The sequence below is a fragment of the Poecilia mexicana genome, unplaced genomic scaffold (assembly GCF_051168715.1).
Source record: "Poecilia mexicana isolate PSO_F unplaced genomic scaffold, ASM5116871v1 scaffold_19, whole genome shotgun sequence".
Classification (NCBI taxonomy): Eukaryota; Metazoa; Chordata; class Actinopteri; order Cyprinodontiformes; family Poeciliidae; genus Poecilia; species Poecilia mexicana.
Window position 1 is genome coordinate 20497316 of NW_028263388.1, and position 24846 is coordinate 20522161.

Consider the following 24846-nt stretch of genomic DNA (forward strand, 5'->3'; position numbering starts at 1 on the left):
GTTGTTTTATTTATTTATTTATTTAGGATATTTAAAATGTCTTCCAGTTCCAGTGTAAAATGTTCATTAGGATTTAAAGTTTATTCGTCTTTGAGAATGCATTTTTGCATTATTATGCTATTACAATTATATTGCTTAAAAATTGTCTCAAAACAACAATATTATCGTTTATCGCAATAACTTTTGGAACAATTTATCGTGCAGCAGCATTTGTTATGACAGGCCTAGTTGTAACATAACAAAATGTGGAAATGTTGCAGTCGTACAAATACTTGGGACCTTTAAAAAGCACAGCCATTAATTTGAAAAAATGTAAAATACAGGCTCAGATTTTTGTGTGCGCATAATTTAATTGACGTTGTGCTCAAGACAAATTCCTGCAATACGAAAACAAATAAGTCAATGAGATCCAAGTGTGAAAACATTTAGGTAGGAAATGAAATCAGGTTTTATTTGGAGGTGAATTTGTCCCGAGTTGAGGGGACATGCAGACTCTTCTTCACAGAATGGGTAGTATATTCTCAAGGCTGATGTTTGTAAAATCTCCCCAGCTTGCCAGCATCTGGTGCGTGTGATCTGTAAGGAGGCAGCAGCGAAGATGGAGCTGCCCGACGGCTCGTTGCTGCCGGTCAGCAATGGAGAGCAGTGGTGCAACAGCTGGAAACATCCCAACGAAGACCCTGTAAGTCAAACGTGCAAATTAACTGTCCTGCTGTATGGAATCACAGCTACAAATTAGTCCAAATGTTGAAAGTGTGGTCCTTTTGAAGTCTTTTTTAATGTGTTCTGCTTTCATCCTAACTGAGTTTTCTGTGTGGCTGTGCTTCAAGGACCGCAGCACCAGTCCGTCAGTCCTGCGCTCTTGTGCCATGACGTGGAAGGAGGGCCTGCTGAACAGGAAGCGGCCATTTGTGGGCCGATGCTGTCACTCCTGTACACCTCAGAGCTGGGTAAAGTCCCTCTGCTAATTCACGTGTGTCAAACTCAAGGCCCGGGGGCCAAATCTGGCCCGCAGTAGTTTTTTATGTGGCCCTTTAGACTCTAAATAATATCAATAAGTCCCTCCAATTTTTCACAAATCTGCAAAATTCACACAAAATCAACAAATTCCCACATTTTTCCCGATTTTTACTGCAAATTTTCTCAAGATTTGCCAAAAACATTTAGGTTTAAGTGACTGCTACCTTAGCCTTTCCTGGTGTCAGGTTATAGTCCATGACCGATACGGCCATTTATAAAATCCACTTTCATCATCATATACACTTCTGCAAATATTGTAAAAAAGAATCCTTACAAACATTTCTAAATTAGCATCACAAAATCTGTAATTTTGAACGCAAAAAACACCAAAACAATCACAAAATCTTGGAGTAACGGGTATTTATTGATATTTTAACAGTTTAATAGGCTTTAGTAATACATTTTGGCGAACCGCCCCTTTAAGAATGTTCAGATTTTGGATTTGGCCCAAAATAAAAATGAGTCTCTAATTGAAGACATTAGTTTTTCCAATGGTGAATTATAGAGAGAATGATAGGTATTCAGTTGGCTTTTCTCAGCAATAAAATCATTAAAATTCCTGCCGTTAATAACTGCTGTGTCACTGAGTCACCTTGACATTTCCCTGTTTTCTTTTTTTTCAATGTACCACATTGAATATTTGCACAGAAATGTGTGAGATTCTTCCTGCAACTGTAGGTCAGACATGAGGGCATACATGTAAACCATTTAATGTTTTAATTACATTTTATTTAACTACTTTATTTGACATGGTGTGCATAACACTGACATGACACTGTCATAAACATGACATAACAGCCGTCATGAAGATGAAGGAGTTTTCATGAATGCTTTCAACTGTTGTCATGAAGTGTCATTTGTCATCTAATCATTTGAAAAGCTGTCAAATACAGACAGGGTGTAATAAAACGCTGCTGCAATAAAATAATACTGCATACCACAATATTTCAGGTTTTTATGTATAAAAAATATACATGAAGATGCATTTATGTTTGTAGTCATAATGTAACTTTAAAAAAAAACTTGAGGTGTATAGATGCTTTTGCAAGACTGTACATTTTGATAAAATCTATTCAACCAACTAAAAGGAATAAAATTTGCTTGATCTTATTTTTTCTTTGCAGGAACAATTGTTCAACCCCAGCATTCCATCTCTGGGCCTTCGTAACGTCATCTACATCAACGAGACCAACACGAGGTAAACAGAAGACAATCTCTTTCTTCTACTAGTTAGCAAAGTCAGAGCTACACCCGTTTTTATTTTTAGCTGCCCCTCAAAAAGAAGAACAAACTCAAGCTCTGGTAGAAGAAGTTAATTTGTTGGCGTCGGATGTCTTTAAGATGCTTCTCCTATAGATAATATAATCGGTACATGTCAGGCAGGTGCTGCGCTCCTAAGCAATGTGTGTATAATGAATGGCTTCAGGTCAAATGGCCTGATCTGTGACACAGTGGAAAGGGGGATTTATAAATTATTTAACGTGTTTGTCAAGTGACACTGCACACATGCAACCACCTAAAAGTTACGCTAAAACCTCAAACAACTTAAACATACACTTGGTGTAAATACACATAGGCCTGTCACAATAACACATTCTGCTGGACGATAAATTGTTCCAGAAGTTATTGCGATAAACAATAATATTGTTGTTTGGAGGCCATTTTAAAATTATATAATGGTAAGAGTTCAGTAAACTTTAAATTCTAATGAGCATTTAATAGTGGAACTGGAAGACATTTTAAATATTAAAAATAAATAAAACATCAAATAAAGTGAATTTTGAAGTCTTTGTAAACAAAAAGGGCTGGTTAAAACTAAACTGAAAACTTTAATCATCCAGTTTGTGGTAGAAAGAGAAAAAAAAGAAACAAATGGAAATTATTGAGTTTGTTTTAATTTATCATGCGATTAATTGATCTATTGATTATTGTGACAGGCCTAAATATGCACAAAAATGACCGCTTTACCTTAATAAAACACATTGTCTGTTTTCTATTCACATGATGTCAGATGGGACATGATCATCTTGGTATGGAGCGCTAAAATTAAAAGAAAATATTGAATTCTTGTAGTTTTATTCTAAAAAACAACGACATAATAAATAAATAAATAAACTGGGAATGTTCCAAGAAGAGTTTTTTTCTCCTTGATATTGAGGGGCAAAAAATAAAAATATAGGTGTGTGATACTTTAGTAAAACTAATGCCATGTACGTACTTGAAAACCTGGAGCCACTAAGATGCAGTAAAGCTACATTCCGCATTTTATCATCAGTATTTCAGTTATTCACAAATGGCATCCAGGTCGGTCCAGTCAAATCCTGGTCCAAAGCAGCAGGACAGCCTCAGGCTTCTTCAGCTTGGGGTTAATGAGGGTAAAAAAGCTATGATATTGTTCTGAAAACACATCACTTAAGACGCTCATAGGTTTATAATTTTACATCTGACTTTAAACATATAGTTGGAATCTTTAATTATCTTTTTCTTTTGCAGCACAGCTTGATAAAATGCTGAAATGCTAAGCTAGCCTACTTCCAAACACACCATGTTTCAGTGTGGCTCAGGTTAATCATGTGCAAATGTTATTGACAACTTTGTTATTCAAAAACACTTATAACTGCTGAACTTTGGTTTCTAAAGTTTCATGAGTCTCTGAGCTGATTATTGCATGACTTTATTTTAATTATGCTCATGAGGTGTCATGTAGCTGATGTCTGCAGCTGCATGGATAGAAAGCAGAAGCTAGTTCTCACAGTCTGTCTTCTAAATTGTTTATGCATGTTTGTGTTTGGGTATAAAAAGACTCTGACTCTGCTTACTAAATAAACCCGACTGAGGGATTTTCATCTTTAACACTGCTTGGATAAATTCTTTCTTCCACTACAGCAGAGAAAGAAGAAAAGTTGTTCTTCTCCGTCCCAAACTTGGCGCTTTCCTTCAAAGATCATAAATATTAATGACCAATGTTTCAGCTGCTCTCTATAAGGCTTTTTTTCTGCCAGACTGAGTGCTGTCTGGGGATAAAGTGTTCAGACCACAGCGGCCAGTACAGTCTCTCTTTTACTTTCACTTTAGAAGACAAAGTAATTTTTGAGGATTTAATAGTTAAAAATCTGTTCCAAACACGACTGAACGATTCTCAGGTGTAAAATTGAAACTCAAACTTTAACAGCAGATCTCTGATACTGATCATTTCACTGCAAAAACACAAAGTCTTACCAAGTATTTTTGGTTTACTTTGTAGTGGAAATATCTTAGTACACTTGAAGTAAGGCAAAACTAACTTACAAGTAACTTTTTTAGCAAGATATAGAGCATGTGTCAAACGCAAGGCCCGTGGGCCAAATCTGGCCCGCCGTAGCTTTTTATGTGGCCCTCTAGATTCTAGACTGAGCTTAAATATTATCTTATCAATCAAACTAATTAGGGCTGTTGTAAACGAATATTTTAGTAATCGAGTAATCTATCGATTATTCTTACGATTAATCGAGTAATCGGATAAAAAAAAAAGTAAAATGAAATATTGGTAAATCTGGCATAATACCGGTGTTACTATCAGATATCAATGTCAGTCCAATTTTTCATATTTGAGCATCCCTAACAGTTGCTTTTTTGTAGTTTAGAAAACTAACCTGTAACAATAATAGCTCACTTTCTAAGTTAACCAGAAGAAAAGTTATAGAAAAATCTGAAATTATATTGAATTTAATAACAAAGAGGCAGGCTCACAAATGTGCTTATAAAAAATGTCTACAATCCAGCTTTTAGTTTATGTATTCATCTTCAGTGAGTTTAATAGATTAATTAAACTCACCTTGCCACCTAACCTGTCACGCTTTGGGTTTGAAAATACGGGAAATGCCGCCTGGAGTGGGAGGAGAGGGCGAATGAACGAACGTAAGATGGGGTGGAGGGGAGGAAATAGACCAGCGGACTGACGAACCGTTAGACCGGGGGACGAACACGGGGGGAAGCAATACGGGATATTTACGACACCTTCACTGGTCACACTCAGAAACGCATCTACCAGCCATGTACGATGCGCTCCGCCACCCGTTTCTTCAGACCGGGATATGAAATTTATTGTGCGGTTCGTCGGTAAAGCTACATTTACACGGTAAGCATCAGCTACTCAGCCGCCCGCCCTGTTCAGGCTATCCGCTCACCTCAGCGCTCTTCCCGCCGTTCGCTTTCAACCAGCAGCCCCGGAGGAGAAATGCTGCCGTACTCCAGGCATTCCCCCAGTCATTTTAAGGATGCTTATTGGTTCCCCAAAAACGATAAAAAGTCGGGCATTATCATCAATCAATAAAATCCCCACAGGCCAATCTTGAAGATTGGACTTTATGCCGCTGAGACTTAGCTTTTGTCAACAACTCAGAGGCGGAAGTGAGAGCTCCGCGCAACGCAAATGAAGTCCCGGCCGGAACACGGTGCGCTAACTAATAAAACATAAATTAACGAAGCTTCGAGGCAGGTAAATTTTCCTCGAGGAATTTTAGTAATCGAGGTACTCGAATCATTCGAGGAATCGTTTCAGCCCTAAAACTAATACAGTTTTCATTCATTTACTGCCAAATGACATCAATCAGTCCCTCCAGTGTCTTGAGGATTATTGTGGAAATTCACACAAAATCAGATCCCAGCACTTTTTTTGCAGACTTTTTCTCAAAAATTGTCAAAAACTTTTTTACTTGTACTTAACAGCTGCCTCAGCCTTAATTAATGTCAGATTATAATCCATGATCTATACAGCAAGTAATAAAAAGTCACATTTACTGTCATAAATAAGTACAAATATTGCAAATATTTATTAATTAGTACCACAAATATTTGTATTTTTATTCCAAAAAAATCACAAAAAGAATCACAAAGTCCTGGAGGAACTGAAAAGATGTTCAATAATATTATTTAATTTTAATAATTCACAGGTATTTTAACAATTTGTGAACAAGTTTTATCAATACATTCTGGTAAAACCGGCTCTTTTAAGAGCATTCATCATCTTGATTTGGCCTAAAGCGAAAATGAGTTTAACACCCCTGATACAGAGGCTTGTTTTAAGTAAATAATTATTTAATATTAGTGGAAAAATACTTTTCCGATTGGCAGATAATTTCACTAATAAGAAATGTTTCCCATGTTATAAGAAAAACAAGAACTTTTTCACCAAAACTAAGGAATTATTTACTTAAAACAAGCCTCTGTATCTTGCTGAAAATGTACTTTTAAGATACTTTATCATATTTTAAGTGTGCTAGGACATTTCCACTGCAAACTAGACCAAAATTACTTGGTAAGATTTTGTGTTTTTGCAGTGTTGAAAGTGTTTTGGTTTCATTAAAACTTTGATTTCCTAAAGTTTTACCCATAACAATATTGTCTTTATGAGACCATCTGGTGTGGGGAAAGTACGGACACACTATGTCAACATAGATCTCTGTTATTCTTAAATAAATATGTTGGTGATGTTTGTTTTGGCTGTGCACACGCTGGATATCACTAAAGCTATTGTATTTGCTGACAAAGCTGGGTGCCAGTTATTGATTGTATCTGCTAATGTTAAATCACCAGGATATCCCTGTGCGTATTTTCAGCACTTTTATGAGGGGAACAAGAATGATGCCTTGTGTTTTGGTCTGTCTTTGTCTGATGCTGCAGACAGCGGGGCTGGTTGGCGCGCAGGCTCAGCTATGTGCTGTTCGTTACGGAAAGAGACGTCCACAAGGACATGTTCACCAGGAATGTGGTCGACAATGTGCTCAACAGCAGCAGGTGGGGGTCGGCGTGACCTTTTTTAACCCTCTATGTCCTGAATTTGAAATCTCTGCCCGGAGATTTTTGCTTATTTTAATTGTACAAAGTTTTTTAAATGTCCTGTGAGTAAATATATTTGCCCATTTATCCATAACAACTGGAACTTTCAATGTCTGGCCAGCTATTTTCGCAATTTACCGTCTATTAAAAGAGTTCCCCTCGGAGTAATTTCACTCCCAGCTACGGCGGGGGGGTGAAATTACCGTAATAACCTGATATTGGCTGGAAAGCGCATCGTCTCCCCTTTCAGAAACCGTTTACATTTTTCAGATGGCACAAAGTGTGGTGGGATTACGATACTGCAAATTTGGCTGGATTGTTGCTGCTCCATTTAGGAGCTAGAGCACACGTGTCAAACTCGAGGCCCAAGGAACAAATCTGGCCCGCCTTAGCTTTTCATGTGGCTCTTTAGACTTTAAATTATATCAATAAGTCCCTCCAATTTTTCACAAATCTACAAAATCAACAAATCCCCAAATTTTTCCCAATTTTTACTGCAAATTTTCTCAAGATTTGCCAGAAACATTTGGATGTAAGTGACTGCTGACTTAGCCTTACCTGACCGATACGGCCATTAATAAAAAGTCACTTTCAAAATCATACACTTCTGCAAATATTGTAAAAACAACAAGCATTTATAAATTAGCTTCACAAAATTTGTAATTTGAACACAAAAAACAACAAAACAATCACAAAATCTTGGAAGAACGGCTATTTATTGATATTTTAACAGTTTAATTAGTTTTAGCAATACATTCTGGCGCAACCAGAAGAATGTTCAGATTTTGGATTTGGCCCAAAATGAAAATGAGTTTGACACCCCTATTATATTTGCTTCATTGATTGTTGATCACAGAAAGTCGGCGTAACAGCTATAGTGAATGCAAAACGTATAAAACAAACCAAAGAGACACTAGATATTTTTGATTTTAGATGTTTTTGTGATTTGTGCTTGTAATCTGCAGGGTGGAGTCTACCATTTCGAAGGTTGCAGCAGAGTCGGAGGCTCCAGTCAGCCAGCCGGTCAGTAAAGTGAAGCAGAAAGCCAGAGCCGTCCTCCAGGAGATGGTGGCCAACGTTTCCCCACCGTTCATCAGGTTTCAGGATCGTTCTGTTCTAGAAAATAAGAACGACAGGCTTGTTGCTCCATTTTTACTTTACTTTATCCTTTCAGGCTGACTGGGTGGGTTCTCCTCAGGCTGTTCAATGGCTTCTTTTGGAGCATCCAGATCCACAAAGGACAGCTGGAGATGGTGAAGAAAGCTGCCGCAGAGGTTAGCATCATTTTGCAAAAGTGAAACAACAAAATTTGCTTAGTGATGTGCATATTTACTCTTCCTTATCATTAGGCTTCAGAGGAAGTTAGAGTATTGCATCCCATGTAGATTTTTACAACTATATATGTCCAGAGTTTCTTCACGGAAAAGTTTCAGACTTCATTTCTGTTTGTCCATTGTCCATCCATCATACTTATATTTTAAGCTATGATACTTTTAAAAGGACTGGAGTCTGCAGAAGCAATTTTTAGATGAAAAATGTGCTTGAGCCCTGATAAAATTAAACCTCTGTCCCACATATTTGTAATTTATTGTTTTCTGTGAACAGATAGTTTTTCTTTAGTTAATTTTTTTTTTTAATTTTTGGTCTTTGCAGCGAAAACTGCCCATGATTTTCCTCCCAGTCCACAAATCCCACATCGACTACCTACTCATCACGCTGATTCTGTTCTGTCATAACATCAAGGCGCCCCACATCGCAGCAGGAAACAATCTCAGCATCCCGATCCTCAGGTAAGCAGCTGCAGAGCCTCGTATAAAGTTTGACCTAACATACCGACAAAATTCATCTCTTTTCTCTTTTTTCCAGCACTGTGATTCGTAAACTCGGTGGATTTTTCATCCGGCGGAGAATGGAGGAGACAGCGGATGGAAAGAAAGACATTTTGTACAGGTCGCTGTTGCATACAGTAAGTCGTTTTTTTCTTTATACACAACGAGATGCTGATGTTTATGCTTCTCTGCTTTTCTTACATTATTTCAGCGCAACATTTATTCTTATTCAGAAGTAGGCCTGTCACTTCAGCAAATTTTTCTGCATGATAAACGATGATATAATAATGCAAGAACACATTCTCAAAAGATCAATAAACTTTAAGTTTTAATGAACATTTAACACTGAAACTGGAATATATTTTAAATATCCGAAATAAATAAACAAAACAGAAATAACAAAAAAAAGAATAATAGAGTCTCAAAAAAGGGGGCTAGTTTAAATTAAAGCACCAGACTGAAGACTTTTGTCATCCAGTTTTTGGCGGAAAGAGAGAAAAGAGAAATCCAATAAATCATTCAAATGGAAAGTATTGAGTTTGTCTAAATTTATCATGCGATTAATTGATTTATTGCTTATTGTGACAGGTCTAATCAGAAGTTATTCAAACCTGCTAAATTTGCAGTCAACACTGTAAAATGTCCCTCCGATGTTTACTTGAGTAAATTTGATCCAGGCATGTGAAACCTCCTGGGTCGAGTTATGCATCTTCTGACTTTTTAATTTAAGGATTCGTTTTCAGATCTCCTGATCGGTTTACGAACTTCTGTGACTGCACACGTCCAAGTTAGCTCAGGTGGTTAAAACGGCCTCCATGTTTTACCTGTAAACCGTCACATAATGCAAGTTTCAAAGCTTTCAGGTTCAGCACCTTTCAAACAGGTGGAAGGTTTTGGGTTTCTGTGTGTGGATGAAAAGCTTTGTAGGAAATAAGAGAGTATCTAAGCCAGAACCCGAAGGAGAACCTGTTTTTGTTCAGCCAGATAATAGAGCTTTGCAGGTTTCTACTCAGAAAACCTGTTCAGTTCCACAGTGAAGGAGAAAAACCGTAAATAACTACTTTCTAAACACTTTAAGAAGCTTTAAATGACAGAAGCTTTCAAAAGTAAAGTGAGCTTTTTTGCATTTTGTTACATTGCAGCTAAACACTTCAAATGTCAAAGAAGTATAAAATAAAATGTAAAAATATGTAGTGGTGTGTACCTGTATTAGGCCTCTGTAATCTGACATAGAGCTGCTGTAAACTAATATTTTAGTAATATTAGTAACCATAAGAGAAAATTGATAGGTTATTCTTTAATCGAGTAATCGGATAAAAAAATTTGATAAAATAAAATATTGGTAAAGCTAACATACCAGCAGTGTTACTAATGGATATCAACATCAGTCCAATTTTTCATATTTGAGCATCACTAAGAATAACTTTTCTGTAGCTTAGAAAATTAACTTGTAACTATATTAGCTCACTTTCTAAGTTAACCTGAAGAAAAGTTATATAAAAATCTGAAATTATATTCAGTTTAATAAGAAAGAGGCAAGTTCACTCTTATTTAAAAAAATGTCTACTTTAAGTTTTAGTTTATGTATTCATATTCAGTTAATTTAATCGATGAATTCTCACTTTGCCCAGCCATTTATAGCTTTTGTGTTTATGTTAGCGATGGGATTTGACACCTTCGTTCATCACAGAAACGAAGGTACCACCACGATGCGCTCTGCCACCCATTTGTGAGACCGGGATGATATGAGGTTAATTTTCCAGTTCGTCCATAAAGCTACGCTTACGTTAATTATCTAAAGCCCAGCTGCCTGTTGTGTTCAGTCTATCCGCTCACCTGTATAAATGCACCCGCCGCGCTCTTCACCACCACTAGGCAGCAGCTCTCGGAGGAGAAAGGCTGCCATACTCCAGGCATCACGCCAGTCACTTTAAGGATGTTTATTGGGCCCCCAAAAATGATAAAAAACAAGACATTATCATCAATTAATAACATTGATGAGTCATTAACTGATTTTCAAGTTTTCAAGCAAAACTTGAAAACTGAGCGTTTTACTGCTAACACGTAGCTTTTGTCAATGACTCATAGGGAGAGCGCTGCGCAACATAATCAGTCACCCAACCGCAACACGGTGCTCTAAATTATAAAACATAATTTAACGAAGCTACGAGGCAGATACATTTTCCTCAAGGATTTTTAATAATTTAGGTACTTGAATCATTCAAGGGATCGTTACAACCCTAATCTGACACCCTAAAATGAAATCCAGCAAGCAGCTGCCTTTCATTGCAAGTAGAAAGCATTTTTTTTTTTTTTTTGCAATGAGAAGACTTGCTACGTTGGAGTGATTTACATAAAACCATATTCATATACTGTAGTAGAGTGGCCTAGTCAAAGTCCAAACTCAAATCCGCTTGAGATCTGGTGCTTTCTATCCAACCTGACTCAGTCTGAGCAATTTTACAAAGTAAAAGCCTTTAAAATCAACTTCAGCTTCGTAGCTACGTGCTACTTTGTATTCTTCTCACTGTAAATTGCAATAGAAACAGAAATTAGTAACGTAACAAAATGTGATTAAGTTCAACGAGTCTGGATGCTACACTGTAAATTATGTTGATGTTTCTGTTTAAATGCTGATATGTAGCTGACAAAGCTTTAAAACTGAAAAGTCTGAAGAGTGCAGTCGAACTGACTTTACACGCCCTCTGTCAGATAACGGTTATCTGCAAGACGCATAAGCAGCTACTCAAAATGACGAACACCAGTTTTTTTTTTTTTGTGTGGGTTTTTTCGTTGAACTGACAATATTATCCAAGTTTGCTACAACATTTGAAATGTTGTCAAGCAGAAGATCATATTCCACAGGGAGAAATGCAGAAGCAGTGAAGACCAAAATGGCTCCCTTAGAGCCTGGATGTTCCTTCTCTTTGCAGTTTGAACTCGGTGACCTTATCTATGTTATATTTCAGGAAACAAATTCTCTTCTTAAGAGACAGCTGTGAGTATGCTAAATCCAGAGGGATATGGTTACGCTGCATAGCTGTGACCTGAACATGCCCGAGTCAAAAGGTTGCATTCAGGGATTATTTTTCTTATGAACTAAGGCTGCATTCTCACTGCAGCCCGAAGTGACCCAAATCCAATTTTTGTCAAATCGTTTTTTTATTTATTTATTTATTTTTTTGCTGTGATCGTTCACACTTCCAAATAATATAAGCGACTTTTAAGTGATCTTCAGTGTGAACTGCAAATGTCCTGAAAGTGTCCCGCATGCGCAGTAGAGGGCACAATAACGTCACACATAGAGAGCGTGCTCAGTAAAGAAGAAGAAGTGCTCAGTGTTTGCAGAAATAAACGTGGATGCTAACGGTGTAGCATAGCTTACAATTTTGAAGTTGTCCAACTGGAGCCAGCACATTAACAACTTAATCCTTATCGTAGTCCGCCATATTTGTTATTTTTCTTCCCGCTTAAGCGTCTGAGGACGCAGAATAGTGACGTTTGTCGCGTATATATAAATAACGTTCCGGTGGGAGGAGTGCGACCTGGCCGTTCAGATTCAGGTCACATTTGAATCGCATAAGTATCGGATATCCAAGTGGCCTGGGTCGCATTCGAAACAGAATCCGACCTGTGTTGTTCAGACTGTCATGAAAAGATCAGCTACAGGTTGCATTAAAGGGGGGGGGGGGGGGGGGAATCTGGCTGCAGTGCGAACGTAGCCTACATCCGCTTTACTCACATCCTCGTTATCCCTGGATTAATTTCTGTTATTCAAAGGCAAACATTTTCACCTCAAGTGTTTAATGGTGGCCGCTGCTTTTTGTCATCGACCTTTGGCCCACTCCTCTCACATACGCACTCTTTGTTTCAATCCCCCTGCAGTACACAGAGGAGTTATTGAGGCAGCAGCAGTTTTTGGAGGTCTTCCTGGAGGGTACGCGGTCCCGCAGCGGGAAGCCGTTTCCACCCCGCGCAGGCATGCTGTCCATCGTGGTCGACACGCTGCTCACAGGGGCAATCGGAGACGTGCTGGTCGTGCCAGTTGGCATCTCGTATGACCGCATTATTGAAGGCAACTATAACAGCGAGCAGCTGGTAAGCTCTTGGACGATGCCTGTGTTCCTTGCTTTGACGACAAACGTTTATTTAGCTCTGGAAAAAAATAAGAGCTCACTCCACTGAACCCCATTGAAAACCTGATGGTTATCCCACCAAATATTGGTTTCAGAACTCTTCTTGAGTTAAAACATTAGTATTTGAGGTCTTTGAAAGCGCTGCATCTTTTTGGTTATTTTCTGCAAATAAATACTAAATCTTTGCTTGGAATTTCAGAGACATGTTGTCAGCAGTTCATAGAATAAAATAACTATGTTCATTTTACTCAAATGTGTATCTATAAAGAGTAAAATCAACTGGTCATTTTAAGTGGCCTATTATTTTTTTCCAGAGCTGTAAATTTATGTATATGTGTGATTATTTACTTGGATAATAAGATCAGCACATTTTGCAACTTTTACATTTAATCACTTAATTTCTATACAATATTAGAAATGCATTAAAATATGAAAATATTTAAATTGCTTCTTAAAAAGGAAACTAGAGGTTTTATTGCCCAAAATACAAAAACATAATTTTACCTTACCATACATCTGATCATTTGTAGCAAAGGATTCATCTGCAGAAAAAATAAACATTCTCACTCCTTTCTGTTTGACTTAGCAGCAATACAATGTAGAGTTAATCAGTTGATTTTTTGGATTATCGATTAATTAATATTTTTACAGAACCAATACATATCTATATATTTTTAAAGAGAAAAATATGTTTTCTTGCTAAATGTATTTCTTAACCCATGTTTTCGATTGTTGTCTGTTTTTTTTTTTTATTTCTGATCTATGATTACCCAATCCACATTTTATTTATTTATTTTTTTTGTTTGTTTTTTGTGCTCCTCAGGGTAAACCTAAGCAGAATGAGAGTTGGTGGGGAATAGCGTGTGGAGTGTTTCGGATGCTAAGGAAAAACTACGGTTGTGTTCGAGTTGATTTCAACCAGCCCTTCTCCCTAAAGGTGAATCTGCACCGGCCTTTTACCGATGGAGCCGGTACTGTTATTGAAAATGTGTCCAAAATACTTGAAATTATTTATTTTAGTGCAGCAACATGTTATCACACTGAAAGATTCAGGAAAAATCCTACTTTTAATTTAAGCACTTTTGCTCGGCGGTTGAAAGAAGTTCCTCGTAATGTTACTGGGTACCAGAACATGGTCATAATATTATGAGAATAAAGTCAAAATATTAGCAGAATAAGGACACAATATTGCCAGGAGAAAGTCACATCAACATGATAAAAAATATTTGTTTTAAAGAACAAAGCTTCTTTTAATAGACAGTTGTTTCACAGTTCTGCTACTGATAACAATTTCCTTATTTGTAAAACTGATACCTTAAAACTTTAAAGATGCTCAACTTTCCTCCTTTTATTTCTCATAAAACTATTACCTCATTATCCTAATATTATGACTTTATTCTGGTGTTATTACTCGTAGTAAGTCATAATATTTCACATAAAATAAATGACCTTGAAGCATTTTTTTATAATTCACTATTTTTTAAGAAAATGGTAAAAAATAAAAGGATTTTTTTAACTGTATGTGAGTTTTTCTGGAGCATAGATATGATGTGAAACCCAACCTGTCTTCAAAAAGGGAAAGACAAGTACACATTCCTTTTAAAAAAAATAGCTGCTTATTTAATTTCCCAGTATTTTCAGTCAGATCAACAGCTCGAAAATGGTAAAAATAAAAAACTTTAAAAAAGCTTGGATGAGGACCCACGTTTTATTTTTGCGTTGATCAGTAGGTTGGGATTCATGCTAGGAAAAAAAGAAAATCTGTCCTATAATCACAAATATAAAGGTCGAGTTGTCCAAAACTCTGCAGAAACTTTAACTGGAACTGTGTTTCTCTAAAGCCGCGTCAGTCTCATTAGGCAAAGCAGAAACTCCTGACACTTGAAATAAACGATGTTTACTGTAAAGCATTTTAATGAAGTATTTTAAGATCTTGATTAAGTGTGTCAGTCATTAATTAAAAGTCCTAAAGCCTTTTGTGTCCCTGTTGTTATATTTAGGAGTACCTGGACACCCAGAGGAGCCGTCATGTTCCCCCTCCAGTGTCCCTGGAAAACGCCTTGATGCCATACATCATCTCTGCACAGTAATGCACTTTTCCTCATCCAGTGTTTTTATCTGTCCATCGTTAACGCAGAAACCAGATGTCCCTTCGCCTTAGATGCGACAGCCTTTATGTTCAGAGCTAATTTCTCCCTCCTGCTGCTTCACAGCGGCGACTGTCACCCGACATCTGAGATCTGAGCCCTCGACTTTCCACTGGGAGAGGTTGCTCCAGTTCATCTTAGTAAAACAGAGACGGCCGTACAGAATGTTCTTTATGACAGCTGCATGTCCAAAACCTCCAGCTCGGTTTGTTTCCTCAGAGTTTATATCACTTTTAAAAAAGTGGAATGAATACAAGTTAGCAGTCGCATACCAAAAGGTTTTTTATTCACCGAGGAGCGAGGCTTGTTGGGACATGTTGAGACAGACAAAGAGCTTGGATATAAAGGAAGCAAAGAAATGTGAAATACAGGTTCGGCGTTGGAATGTTGTGGTAAAAAAACATTTGTAAGGCGTCAACTTCAGATCTGAAATGTATTTTCTAGGATAGATTGCAGCTTAAACAAACAAAGAGCGTAGTCTGTCACCTTTTATGGAGTTGAATTAAATGTAAAGTTCAATTTAAGACATAAACTCTGATCAGGATTATTGATTAATACCTGAACACTAAATATAAAGCCTTAAAAATGCAAACATTTTAAAAATACTTCACTAAATAAGCAACGCTAAGCCTGGTGGGGGCACAAATAAAGCCTGGTGGCCCGCCAGGCTTATAATACACTGAGGGAAACCCTGCTGGAATATGTTTGAATAGAATTACACTGCAAAAACACAAAATCTTGCTAAGTAATTTTAGTTTAGTTTTTAGTGCAAATATCTTAAAAGCAACTTTGTAGCAAGATATAGAGGCTTGTTTTAAGTAAATAATTCCTTAATATTTTTTTTTTAAAAAAGTTTTCTTTTAGCATGAGAAAAATGTCTTGTTATAAGTTAAATAATCTGCCAGTGGAACAAGTTATTTACTTAAAGCAACTCTCTATATCTTGCTACAAAGTTACCTGTAAGCTAGTTTTGTCTTATTTCAACTGTATTAAGATATTTGCACTAGAAACTGGACCTGAAATACTTTGTAAGATTTTGCGTTTCTGCAGCGATATCCTGATGTCTTGGACTGTTTGTTGCTGTTCCAGGGCTGATGGTCAGTTTGATGAGCAGGAAGAGGAAGCGATGGACAGAGAAGTCCCAGACGAACTCTTTAGACGACACGTCATCAACAACCTGGCCAAGCACGTCCTCTTCAGTAAGAAATTCACAAACTCCAGTTAATCTGCTGCAGCCTTTAGCATAGCCACTTATACCATTGGAGCACAGTTTGTTCCTATTTTATTCAGTTTAGTTCAGAGTGCACAGGTCTCATTTTCATCCACCTGTCCACCAATGAAACACGATCTTTCATCCTAATTGAAATCCGGCACTGCGTGGCGCAGCATCAGCCCATCGGGATCACATCACTCAGGGCGCTTTGCCCTGGGGTAACACTGCAGAGACCGGCTCTCCTCTTCTCATTCAGATGCACACTAACACTCCTTTTTTTTTTTTTTTCTTTTTGTAATTTATTGTTCAGCCAATTGCAGAGCAGTCAGCTGGATGGCATGTTGTTTCTAGCCAATAGGGAGAGAGGGAGGAGAGAAGCTGGAAAAATGCAGTGCCAGTTTTTGTGTCCAGATGAACTCTAGTAACCTGCGCTTTCGTAGTGCACATAATGTTTTATCGTTCTAATGAGTTTTCAGGGGAACACAAACTCTTGAATGATCTTAACATTCTGGATATTTGAAGTAAATATTTAACCTGCCAGGTTGTTTTTCCCTTGTCCTCTCTGAACCAGTTGAGGCAGGTTATCTGCTTCTGCCTGAGGTTTTTTCATTTCTCAGTGGGGTGCTTCCTTCAGAAACTGCCTCTGCAGGGTTTCCCCACACTGAGAAGTATTCTGAATAATTGATGAGGACAAGTTAATTAAATAGGAATAAAATGGCTTTTTCTTGATGTCTTCCTATTTGTTTTTGCTCGCATTGCAAAAACATCAAATCTTACCAAGTATTTTTAGTTTCTAGTGAAAATATCTTATTACACCTCCAATAAGTCAAAACTAACTTATAATGTAGAAGCTTGTTTTAAGTAAATAATTCCTTGATATTGGTGGTGGTAAATTTACTTAAAACAAGACAATTTCACCATAAGTGAAATAATCTGCCAATGGAACAAGCAATTTTTCACAAATATTAAGGAATTATTTACTTAAAACAAGCTTCTATATCCTGCTAAGTTACTTTTAAATTAGTTTTGTCTTGATTAAAATTTACTAAGATATTTGCACTAGAAACTGGACTAAAATACTTGGCAAGATTTTAGGTTTTTGCACTGCATGAAGACTTTTTGATAATTAAATTAAACAATGTTATGTTTCCTTATGTTTGTTGCTCATAACCGCATTTTTTCCTCTTACAGCTGCTAATAAATCATCAGCGATTATGTCAACTCACATTGTGGCCTGTCTGCTTCTGTACCGACACAGACAGGTGAGTCTCTTATCTCTGTGTGTTTATCATTTCTTCCTTTTTCCTGGAAAGCATCACATCCTGTAGTGTGCTTTTCAAAAGTATCCATAACCCTGTTGCAATAATCAATTGATTAAATATTAAAATGAGTTTGATTCTTTCCTTTCTGATGATGAAATAATCCATTTTACTTATGGTTTTGATTGTGTGTGGTTTTTGTCTCCTTTTTATTTTATTTTATTTTTTTGGTTGTGTTTTATTTTGGATGTTTAAAATATCTTCCAGTTTCAGTGTGAAGTCTTTGAGAGAGCAAACTTGCATTATTATGCTACTCAATAATTACTGGGATCAGCTATTGTCCAGCAAAACTTGTTTTCATCTCTTAATTTTTTAAAATTTACTTTATTGAGTTTAATTTCTCTGGAAAATCCGTAGATAAAATGGAAAGAGAATCTTAAATTTGTTTTTGTTAAGAATCTTAGAGCTCTGACTTTGCTGCACATCCATCTCTACCTGATTTAGACAGAGAGTGAAATTTATCGTATTCTTCTTTGCAAAGCAGCTCAGGCTTTGTCAAGTTTACACAAGAGTAGATCCGGACTTTGACTGAGCCATTCCAATTAAGGCTGCACCGATTGCAGTTTTGCTGTCGATTGTTGATCACCGATCTTTAAAATATAAACATGATTTGCCCATTCCGATTTTGGCCAATGCCAATTGTTTTTTGTCTGAAATGTTGCTAAACATAGCAAGAAAGTCACTGATTTGACAACAATGGAGTGAATGTTGCTATTTGCAGACATGACCTGATGGGCCGGTCTGTCAGTCAGAGCAGAAGAGAACAGCGGTTGGCAGAGGAAGATAAGATCGGCTTTACAATCAAGTATCAGCCGATCACAGATCTCTCAAAACTAAGAAAATCTGCACAAATAAATCAGCTGGTTGATAAAGTGGTGCACCTTAACCCCTTTTGCAGCTCCATTAGTCATCCCAAAGCGTTCGACTATTACATAATAAGCCAATAAAATACATTTAGGTTTATGGTTGCATTATGAAAAAATGTTACAAAGTTTCAGGGGTGTGAAAACTTTAGCTGAGCACTTTAACTCTAGTTTTCCTCAAAGTCTTCTCCCTTCACTTTTTTTGCACATTTGTGGCTCATGCCCGCCCTCTGCAGCTTCTCTGGTGTAACTGCATAACATCTAAAAGCAACTGATCACAGAAAGGTCTTTTAAAATGCTGTATTCATCTTTTTCAGGGGGTTGTTTTGACCAAGCTGGTGGAGGACTTCTTCAACATGAAGGAGGAGATCCTGTCCCGGGACTTTGACCTGGGTTTTTCAGGCGACTCCGAGGATGTGGTCATGCGTGCGCTGCACCTCCTGGAAAAATGCATCAACGTGACCGGCAGCGCCAACCGCAACGGAGAGTTTACCATCGCAGCCTGTCAGACCGTACCCGCGCTCTTCGAGCTCAACTTCTACAGCAACGGCCTTTTCCACGTCTACATTCCGGACGCCATCATCGGTACGACGACACAGCCGTTTCTGCTTGCGTCGCTCGGCTGCAGCTTTGACGTGTTTAGAGGATTTCTAAATGCTCGCTTTGTTTCCAGCCTGCAGCATCCTGTCACTGCAGCGAGATCTCATCACAGAGTCTCCTCACCAACCGAGGGACTGCAGCAGCCTCCTGCTCAGTCAGGAGCGTCTCATCCACAAGGCGGCAGGTCTCTCCCACTTCCTGACCAACGAGGTGGCGGTGGCACCAGTAAGTCCAGCACACGGATCGCATTATTGGAAATTTTGCACTTTGCAATTTAAGAAAAATATGATTGCTCAGGGTTTCCCTCAGTGTATTATAAGCCTGGCGGGCTGCCAGTCTTATAATTACATAATTATAATGAATTTAGTTTATTTTTTGTTTTGTTTTCATCTCATTTCTGTTGGAAAAGTTTGACTAAGTTCTTGAATTACTGTGGGAAAAGTGTGAGAGTCTTGCTACTGGGGATTTGTCTTACTATTTTTATTGTTTTTTACAACAACTCTCTTCTCCATCCTGCAGCCCTGCCAGACTATTTACCAGGTTTTGAACGATGCAGTGACCCGACTCATCCAGTGTGGGGTCCTCTATGTGGCTGAAGTAAGTTTATAGATCTAACTTTACTTCTGTTGGACAAAAATAGCAATACAACAATCACTTTACACCATAAAAAACGTAATACAGTTACCAACAATCAGTAAATACTAGATTATTTTTTATCAAATATGTTCCAGTTATTATGAATCAAAGGCAGATTTAAGCAGGTGGGATTCAGTGTTTCAGCGTCTTTGCAGTTTTCTGGAGGTTTGTTCCAGATTTGTGGTGCATTGAAGCGTTTTTCCCAGTTCTTCTCGTTTTGTTTTTGTGCTTCAGGAGGACCAGGAGGAAATGAACTCCAGCCCAACCGAGGAACCCTGGCCTAAGAAGTTCTCCGAGCCGCTCTCCTGGAGAAGCGACGAAGAGGACGAAGACAGCGACTTTGGGGAGGAGCAGCGAGATCGCTACGTGAAGGTCTGCTCTCACGCAGCCGCTCAAAATGTTTCAACTTTTGAAGTCACTTCCAAGAGCCGTGTAGGTGATTATCGTTTTCCTGAACCAGGTGAGCCTGGCAGCAGAGCACCAGGAGTTCTTCATCTTCCTGCAGCGCCTGCTCAGTCCAGTACTGGAGGCCTACAGCGGCGCCGCCGTGTTTGTTCACGGCTTGAGTCAGCCGATGCCTGAGTCCGACTTCACCCTGAGGCTCTTCAAATACCTGCTGACACGGACAGAGAGAGGCGTGGCTGCTTATGGTAGGACTGCACCCATACTCTGCTGTCTGTCCAGGGAAATGCTCACTGCGTTATTGGTCGTACTTATTGTTCAGTGCATTAGGGCTGCAACGACTCCCTGAATTATTCCAGTACCTCAATTATTAAAGTTCCTCCAGGAAAATTTAATAAACATAATTTATCTTCATTACATTATGTTTAATTAATTAAGGCACCGGGTGATTATTTGTGTTGCGCAGCCTGTGAGTTGTTGCTAAGTGTTAAATGCTAGCAGCATTGAATGAGCGAGCGAGCGATGCATTCTCTCTTCATCTGTTAACAAAACATTTAATCTGCATCATTTTGTGGATCAAAGTGCTGAATTTATAAACTTTCTATAATTTTTGTTTATCAAGCAAATAATCAGACCCACAAAGAGCATTTTATGAAGTGAATCATCAACCAGTATATGTCAACAAACAGTGGGATAAGCTAGCGTTGCTGCAGTTTCTCCTCCTTCATCAAAGATCATCACCATGTTAGTGAAGAATTTGTGAAGCCGATGTATTATAATGCTACTTCAAGATAACTTTGAGTATTACAAAAACATTAAATTAATCGTGAGTTGTTGTTTTTCTGTTTATCATGTAATTTGAAGTCATTAGGGATTAAAAAGTGACTGACTTTACTTTGTAAAGCAGAAATCTGAAAAACAAAACCTTTACAGAGTTCTGGGTTTTAGAAACTCATTGAGTGACAGCAGGTTTCCATTTCTAGATACTTTTATAGGTTTTTCCTCAGTTATTATGATGTTGCTCTGTCTCTTTGCACGCTAAATTAATCTAGTGTGAAAGAATGCATTTATTGAAGAATGAAAAGTGAATATTTGTCAAGCTTTGTTGTCAAAAAATAGACTTTGTATCCTTAATAGTTACAGGCATAAAGTGTTATTTATTAAATCAAGTTCTTTCTTGTTTGCTTGATTAACTTTATCTTATTTTCTTTTTCAGGTGAAAGTGCAACTCACTATCTGGTTAAGAACACGGTGAAGACATTCAAAGAGCTCGGGGTGCGCATGTTTAATGCTTATTCTGCAGACTTCAGAGGCTCAGAGTGAAGCTTTAACTTTTATCTCCTCTGTTTGGACGACTCTGTAGGTCCTGAAGGAAAGGCGAGAAAACCGAGTGTCAGTTCTGGAGCTCAGCAGCACCTTTCAACCTCAGGCCAACCGGAATAAACTCCTCCAATACATCTTAAGCTTCACGCTTCTGTGACTGGGGAACCTTTAAGACCCCTCACCTTTACAAAGGGCTTCTACTGGTTACTTTGAAACAATCCCAGGTGCTAGTCTGCGGAAAGCTTTACCGGGAAGTGCCTTCACGCGTCGGCCGCTAACTCTCCGCTGTCAGCTGGAAGAGACCTGAAGCCAGTCTTCCTCCTTTTCTTTCCAGCCGGAAGAGGTACCTCCAGGAATCCCCGCGTTTTTTTTGGTAACTTTGCCAACGTAGTTTAAATGTTTTGACCTGGTCAAAGATTTGAATTGTGTGTATATAAGAAGAAAACGATAACATCAATCTGAAAAGAAGAAAGCTACCTTTGCATAGGAAATGACAAACAGGAGAATTTTATGTTGATTCTTTCTGCTTGTATGTAAAAGCTGCTAAAATGTCTTTAGTGCACTCTAGTATCGACTACAAGGAAAATAAAAATGTAGTTTGTCTTCAAAAGCTAATTCCTGTACATAAGTCTCGGTTGTAGTGAAAAAAATGCGCACAATCTGGGGAGTCGATTAATGTTTTCGGCGTCCCAGTCGCAACGTGTAAATATTCTGATATTTCTTGAGAAAAACGTGTTTAAATCTCTCGGTACCGCTGAGGTCAGCAGTTCTGTACAGTTTCTGGTTTCAGTTATCGAAGCATTCAGCTGCAAAATCGTTCAGATGTACAGAAATACAGAAAGTGCCTCTCAATAAGTCAGTGTCTTTGTGAAGTCCGTTTCTTTCAGTAATTTAGCCCAGAAAGTGAAATATAAATTAATGTTTTGCTATAAGCCAAGATCTTCAAAATTAACACCATTTAGTTTCACTTTTTAATCGAGTTACTGAAATAATCTGACTTTTCGATGATTTTCTCATTTACTGAGATGCACCTGTATGAACTGATCGGATGCAATCAGCAGCTAAGTGCATTTAATCCACTGTTCTCTTAAGTGCATTCGGTTACACTTTTATCTAGACTTTTAATCAGTAATAATCCTTCTGCAGCAACTGTTCAATGAATGTTACGTCACGCAGCACCAGCCATCACATCATTTAAACGCAGCCACCTCTGAAACTCCCTAAAGCATGAATATTTAATCCAACGCAGCAGATTCTTCCAACGACGCGTTACTGAAGGAGCTACTCAGTTTGTGGAAAATGTCACATGGAGAAATCATGAACCGGTCTGTGGAAGAGGGATGGCGAGAAATAAAAAGGTCATGTTAATGTTTTAGGTTGTTAGATGAAATCATTGCCACAAACACACGTTCAGCTGCCCAGTTAAATCCAGAGCATTTCTACATTTCGCTCAAATTAGAGTAAGAAAGAAAAAAAGAGACAAACAATTCAGCTTAAAGCTACACTGTATTATATCGCTGCATGTAAGTGCAAAACAATCCGTTTTTCTGTTCATTGTGAGATGAAAATGTGAATATATTTGTTTTCCCTTACTAATTCAGAAATTAACTAGTTTTTGAATTTGAACAGCTGTGTAAAATATCCTCCATGTTGCCTGCGTGTTTGCATGTTCGCAGGCTGAAAGTGGAAAAAGTTAGTTTTTTTTATTATTACAGGGTCAAAGGAAGTTTAAATCATTGTGGTGGTTCTTGGTTTAGAGTTTATAACGACTGAATATTTGTGAAAAGAGGCTTCATCTCTGCTGGTTACTGTTTGTTTAAATGTTTTTTCTGTGTGTGTTTGCATTTTTTTTTTTTGGTTACGTTAAAGTCAGCTCTGCTGTACGTGCAAATGAATTGTATCTGTAGACTTCTTACAGGAATCCTGCAGCGTGCTGAAGGACAGACCAGTATGTGACGTCGGTGGGAATGTGGTGCAAACTGGTGAATGTGTTTAAATGTTTAAAAACTCCTTGTCGGCGTTTCTGAGCCTGCAGAGATCAAACCACCGCACACGCTGCGCCTTCGGATTGAACCGAACTCCACCTGAAAACGATATCTTACCTTGGAAAGAGCGATCTGAACCAACAACTTATTTATTAGACTAAGAGTTGATGTGAATGTGTGAATCCGCGTCAGAAAAGGTGAAAAGCTCGGTTTGGGTTTTTGTGTTTGCTTGTGGGAGTTGATGCTGCTGAAACTGCATTACCAACATCTCACGGTAATAATTCTTCTTCGATGTTAAACATGCCTGTTTATGGGGAGCAGTTGCCTTTTTCTAACTCTCTGTAGTTTACTTTGGTTTTGTTTTTTTCTGATTTTGTTGCATGTGAACATTTTTCATGTAGGAATCTGAAACGAAGCTGTAGATTGTAACCTTAACGGGAGAAAATCTGAGGTTTCTGTGTGAGGATCACCAGCTACCAACTGTTTTTATTTGATGTTGCTTTACTGAAGCAAAGCACAAACGGCATTATTAGATGATGTTTTTAAATAAATTAACAATAGAATAACAATAAAGGTGTGTTTTCTTTTGTCTACATGTTTTATCCATCCTGGGAAGAATGGATAAGAAAATACTTAAAATTAAATTCGGCTTTCATTGCGGTTGCAGCACACCCAGTGGAAGATTTTGGAAAAGTTAACCTTTGATTTAAACATTATTTATCAAATCAAATTTGAATTATTTAGTGTCTTGGAAACATTTTCACATCCTTTAGTTCTTCCAGAACATGTTTTATTTTCTGCAATAGACCAGCACAAAGAACTGAGTGAATTTGGCTCCCGCGCTTTCTTCAATTTAAAAACAAAATTAAAGTCAAACATTTTTTTAAAAGTTTAGCTTGTGCTGCTTTCATTTTAATGATATTGATAAATGTTTCCAAGGGTCATTAAAGGTCAACTGAACCCCATCCCCTACATTTACAAAATCAAATGAAATATGTCGGTCAATGCTACATTTGTGCTGCAGAATTTTGCGTTATATTATAGGGACGTATCGGTATTGGCCAATATTAGCTGTAAAATTTAATATCGACCGTTCCATCAAAGTAACTCATCGATATAAAAGTTGTTTTTATATGACTGACGAAGACGACTGCAGCACAAAGTCAAATGTGCAGTTTGAGTATTTTCACTGTCATGAATTCATTTAACATTAAAACATAATCCAAGCTGAAAGTGTTGCATCTTTTTTAGCCTCCTCTTTAGCATTTGGTAGCAGGACAAATGGACAAAGATAATGCAGTATTTTAAGCCCTGAAGTTTCAGTAAGTAGGTGTAGGGGGGGAATACCTGTTATCGGTTATCGACGAAATGAGTTTTAGTATATCGGCATATCGATTATCGATCAAAAATCTGATATTGTGCATCCCTAGTTTGTTCCATCATCATTTTTTAAGATAAAAAAAAGAAAAGCTTCACCAGAGATTCCCACCATATTAACAAAATCAAACAAAAGTAATATAAATTAAATATTTTGTGTAATAAGCATTTTCTAAACA

General features: G+C 37.7%; 1 protein-coding gene across 1 annotated transcript; it reads left to right on the plus strand.

The window, feature by feature from the left end:
- The first annotated feature begins 557 nt into the window (after window positions 1-557).
- On the plus strand, window positions 558-23863 carry gpam (glycerol-3-phosphate acyltransferase, mitochondrial). The gene is made up of 20 exons (XM_088016377.1): window positions 558-682; window positions 831-950; window positions 2145-2218; window positions 6682-6795; window positions 7803-7934; window positions 8012-8111; window positions 8491-8627; window positions 8704-8803; window positions 12552-12764; window positions 13626-13739; window positions 14803-14888; window positions 16039-16148; window positions 17354-17424; window positions 18662-18929; window positions 19018-19169; window positions 19464-19541; window positions 19815-19952; window positions 20041-20230; window positions 21199-21257; window positions 21346-23863. The coding sequence occupies exons 1-20, from the start codon at window positions 599-601 to the stop codon at window positions 21460-21462; spliced, it is 2457 nt and encodes an 818-aa protein (XP_087872503.1). The 5' UTR covers window positions 558-598; the 3' UTR covers window positions 21463-23863.
- Window positions 23864-24846: the final 983 nt, after the last annotated feature.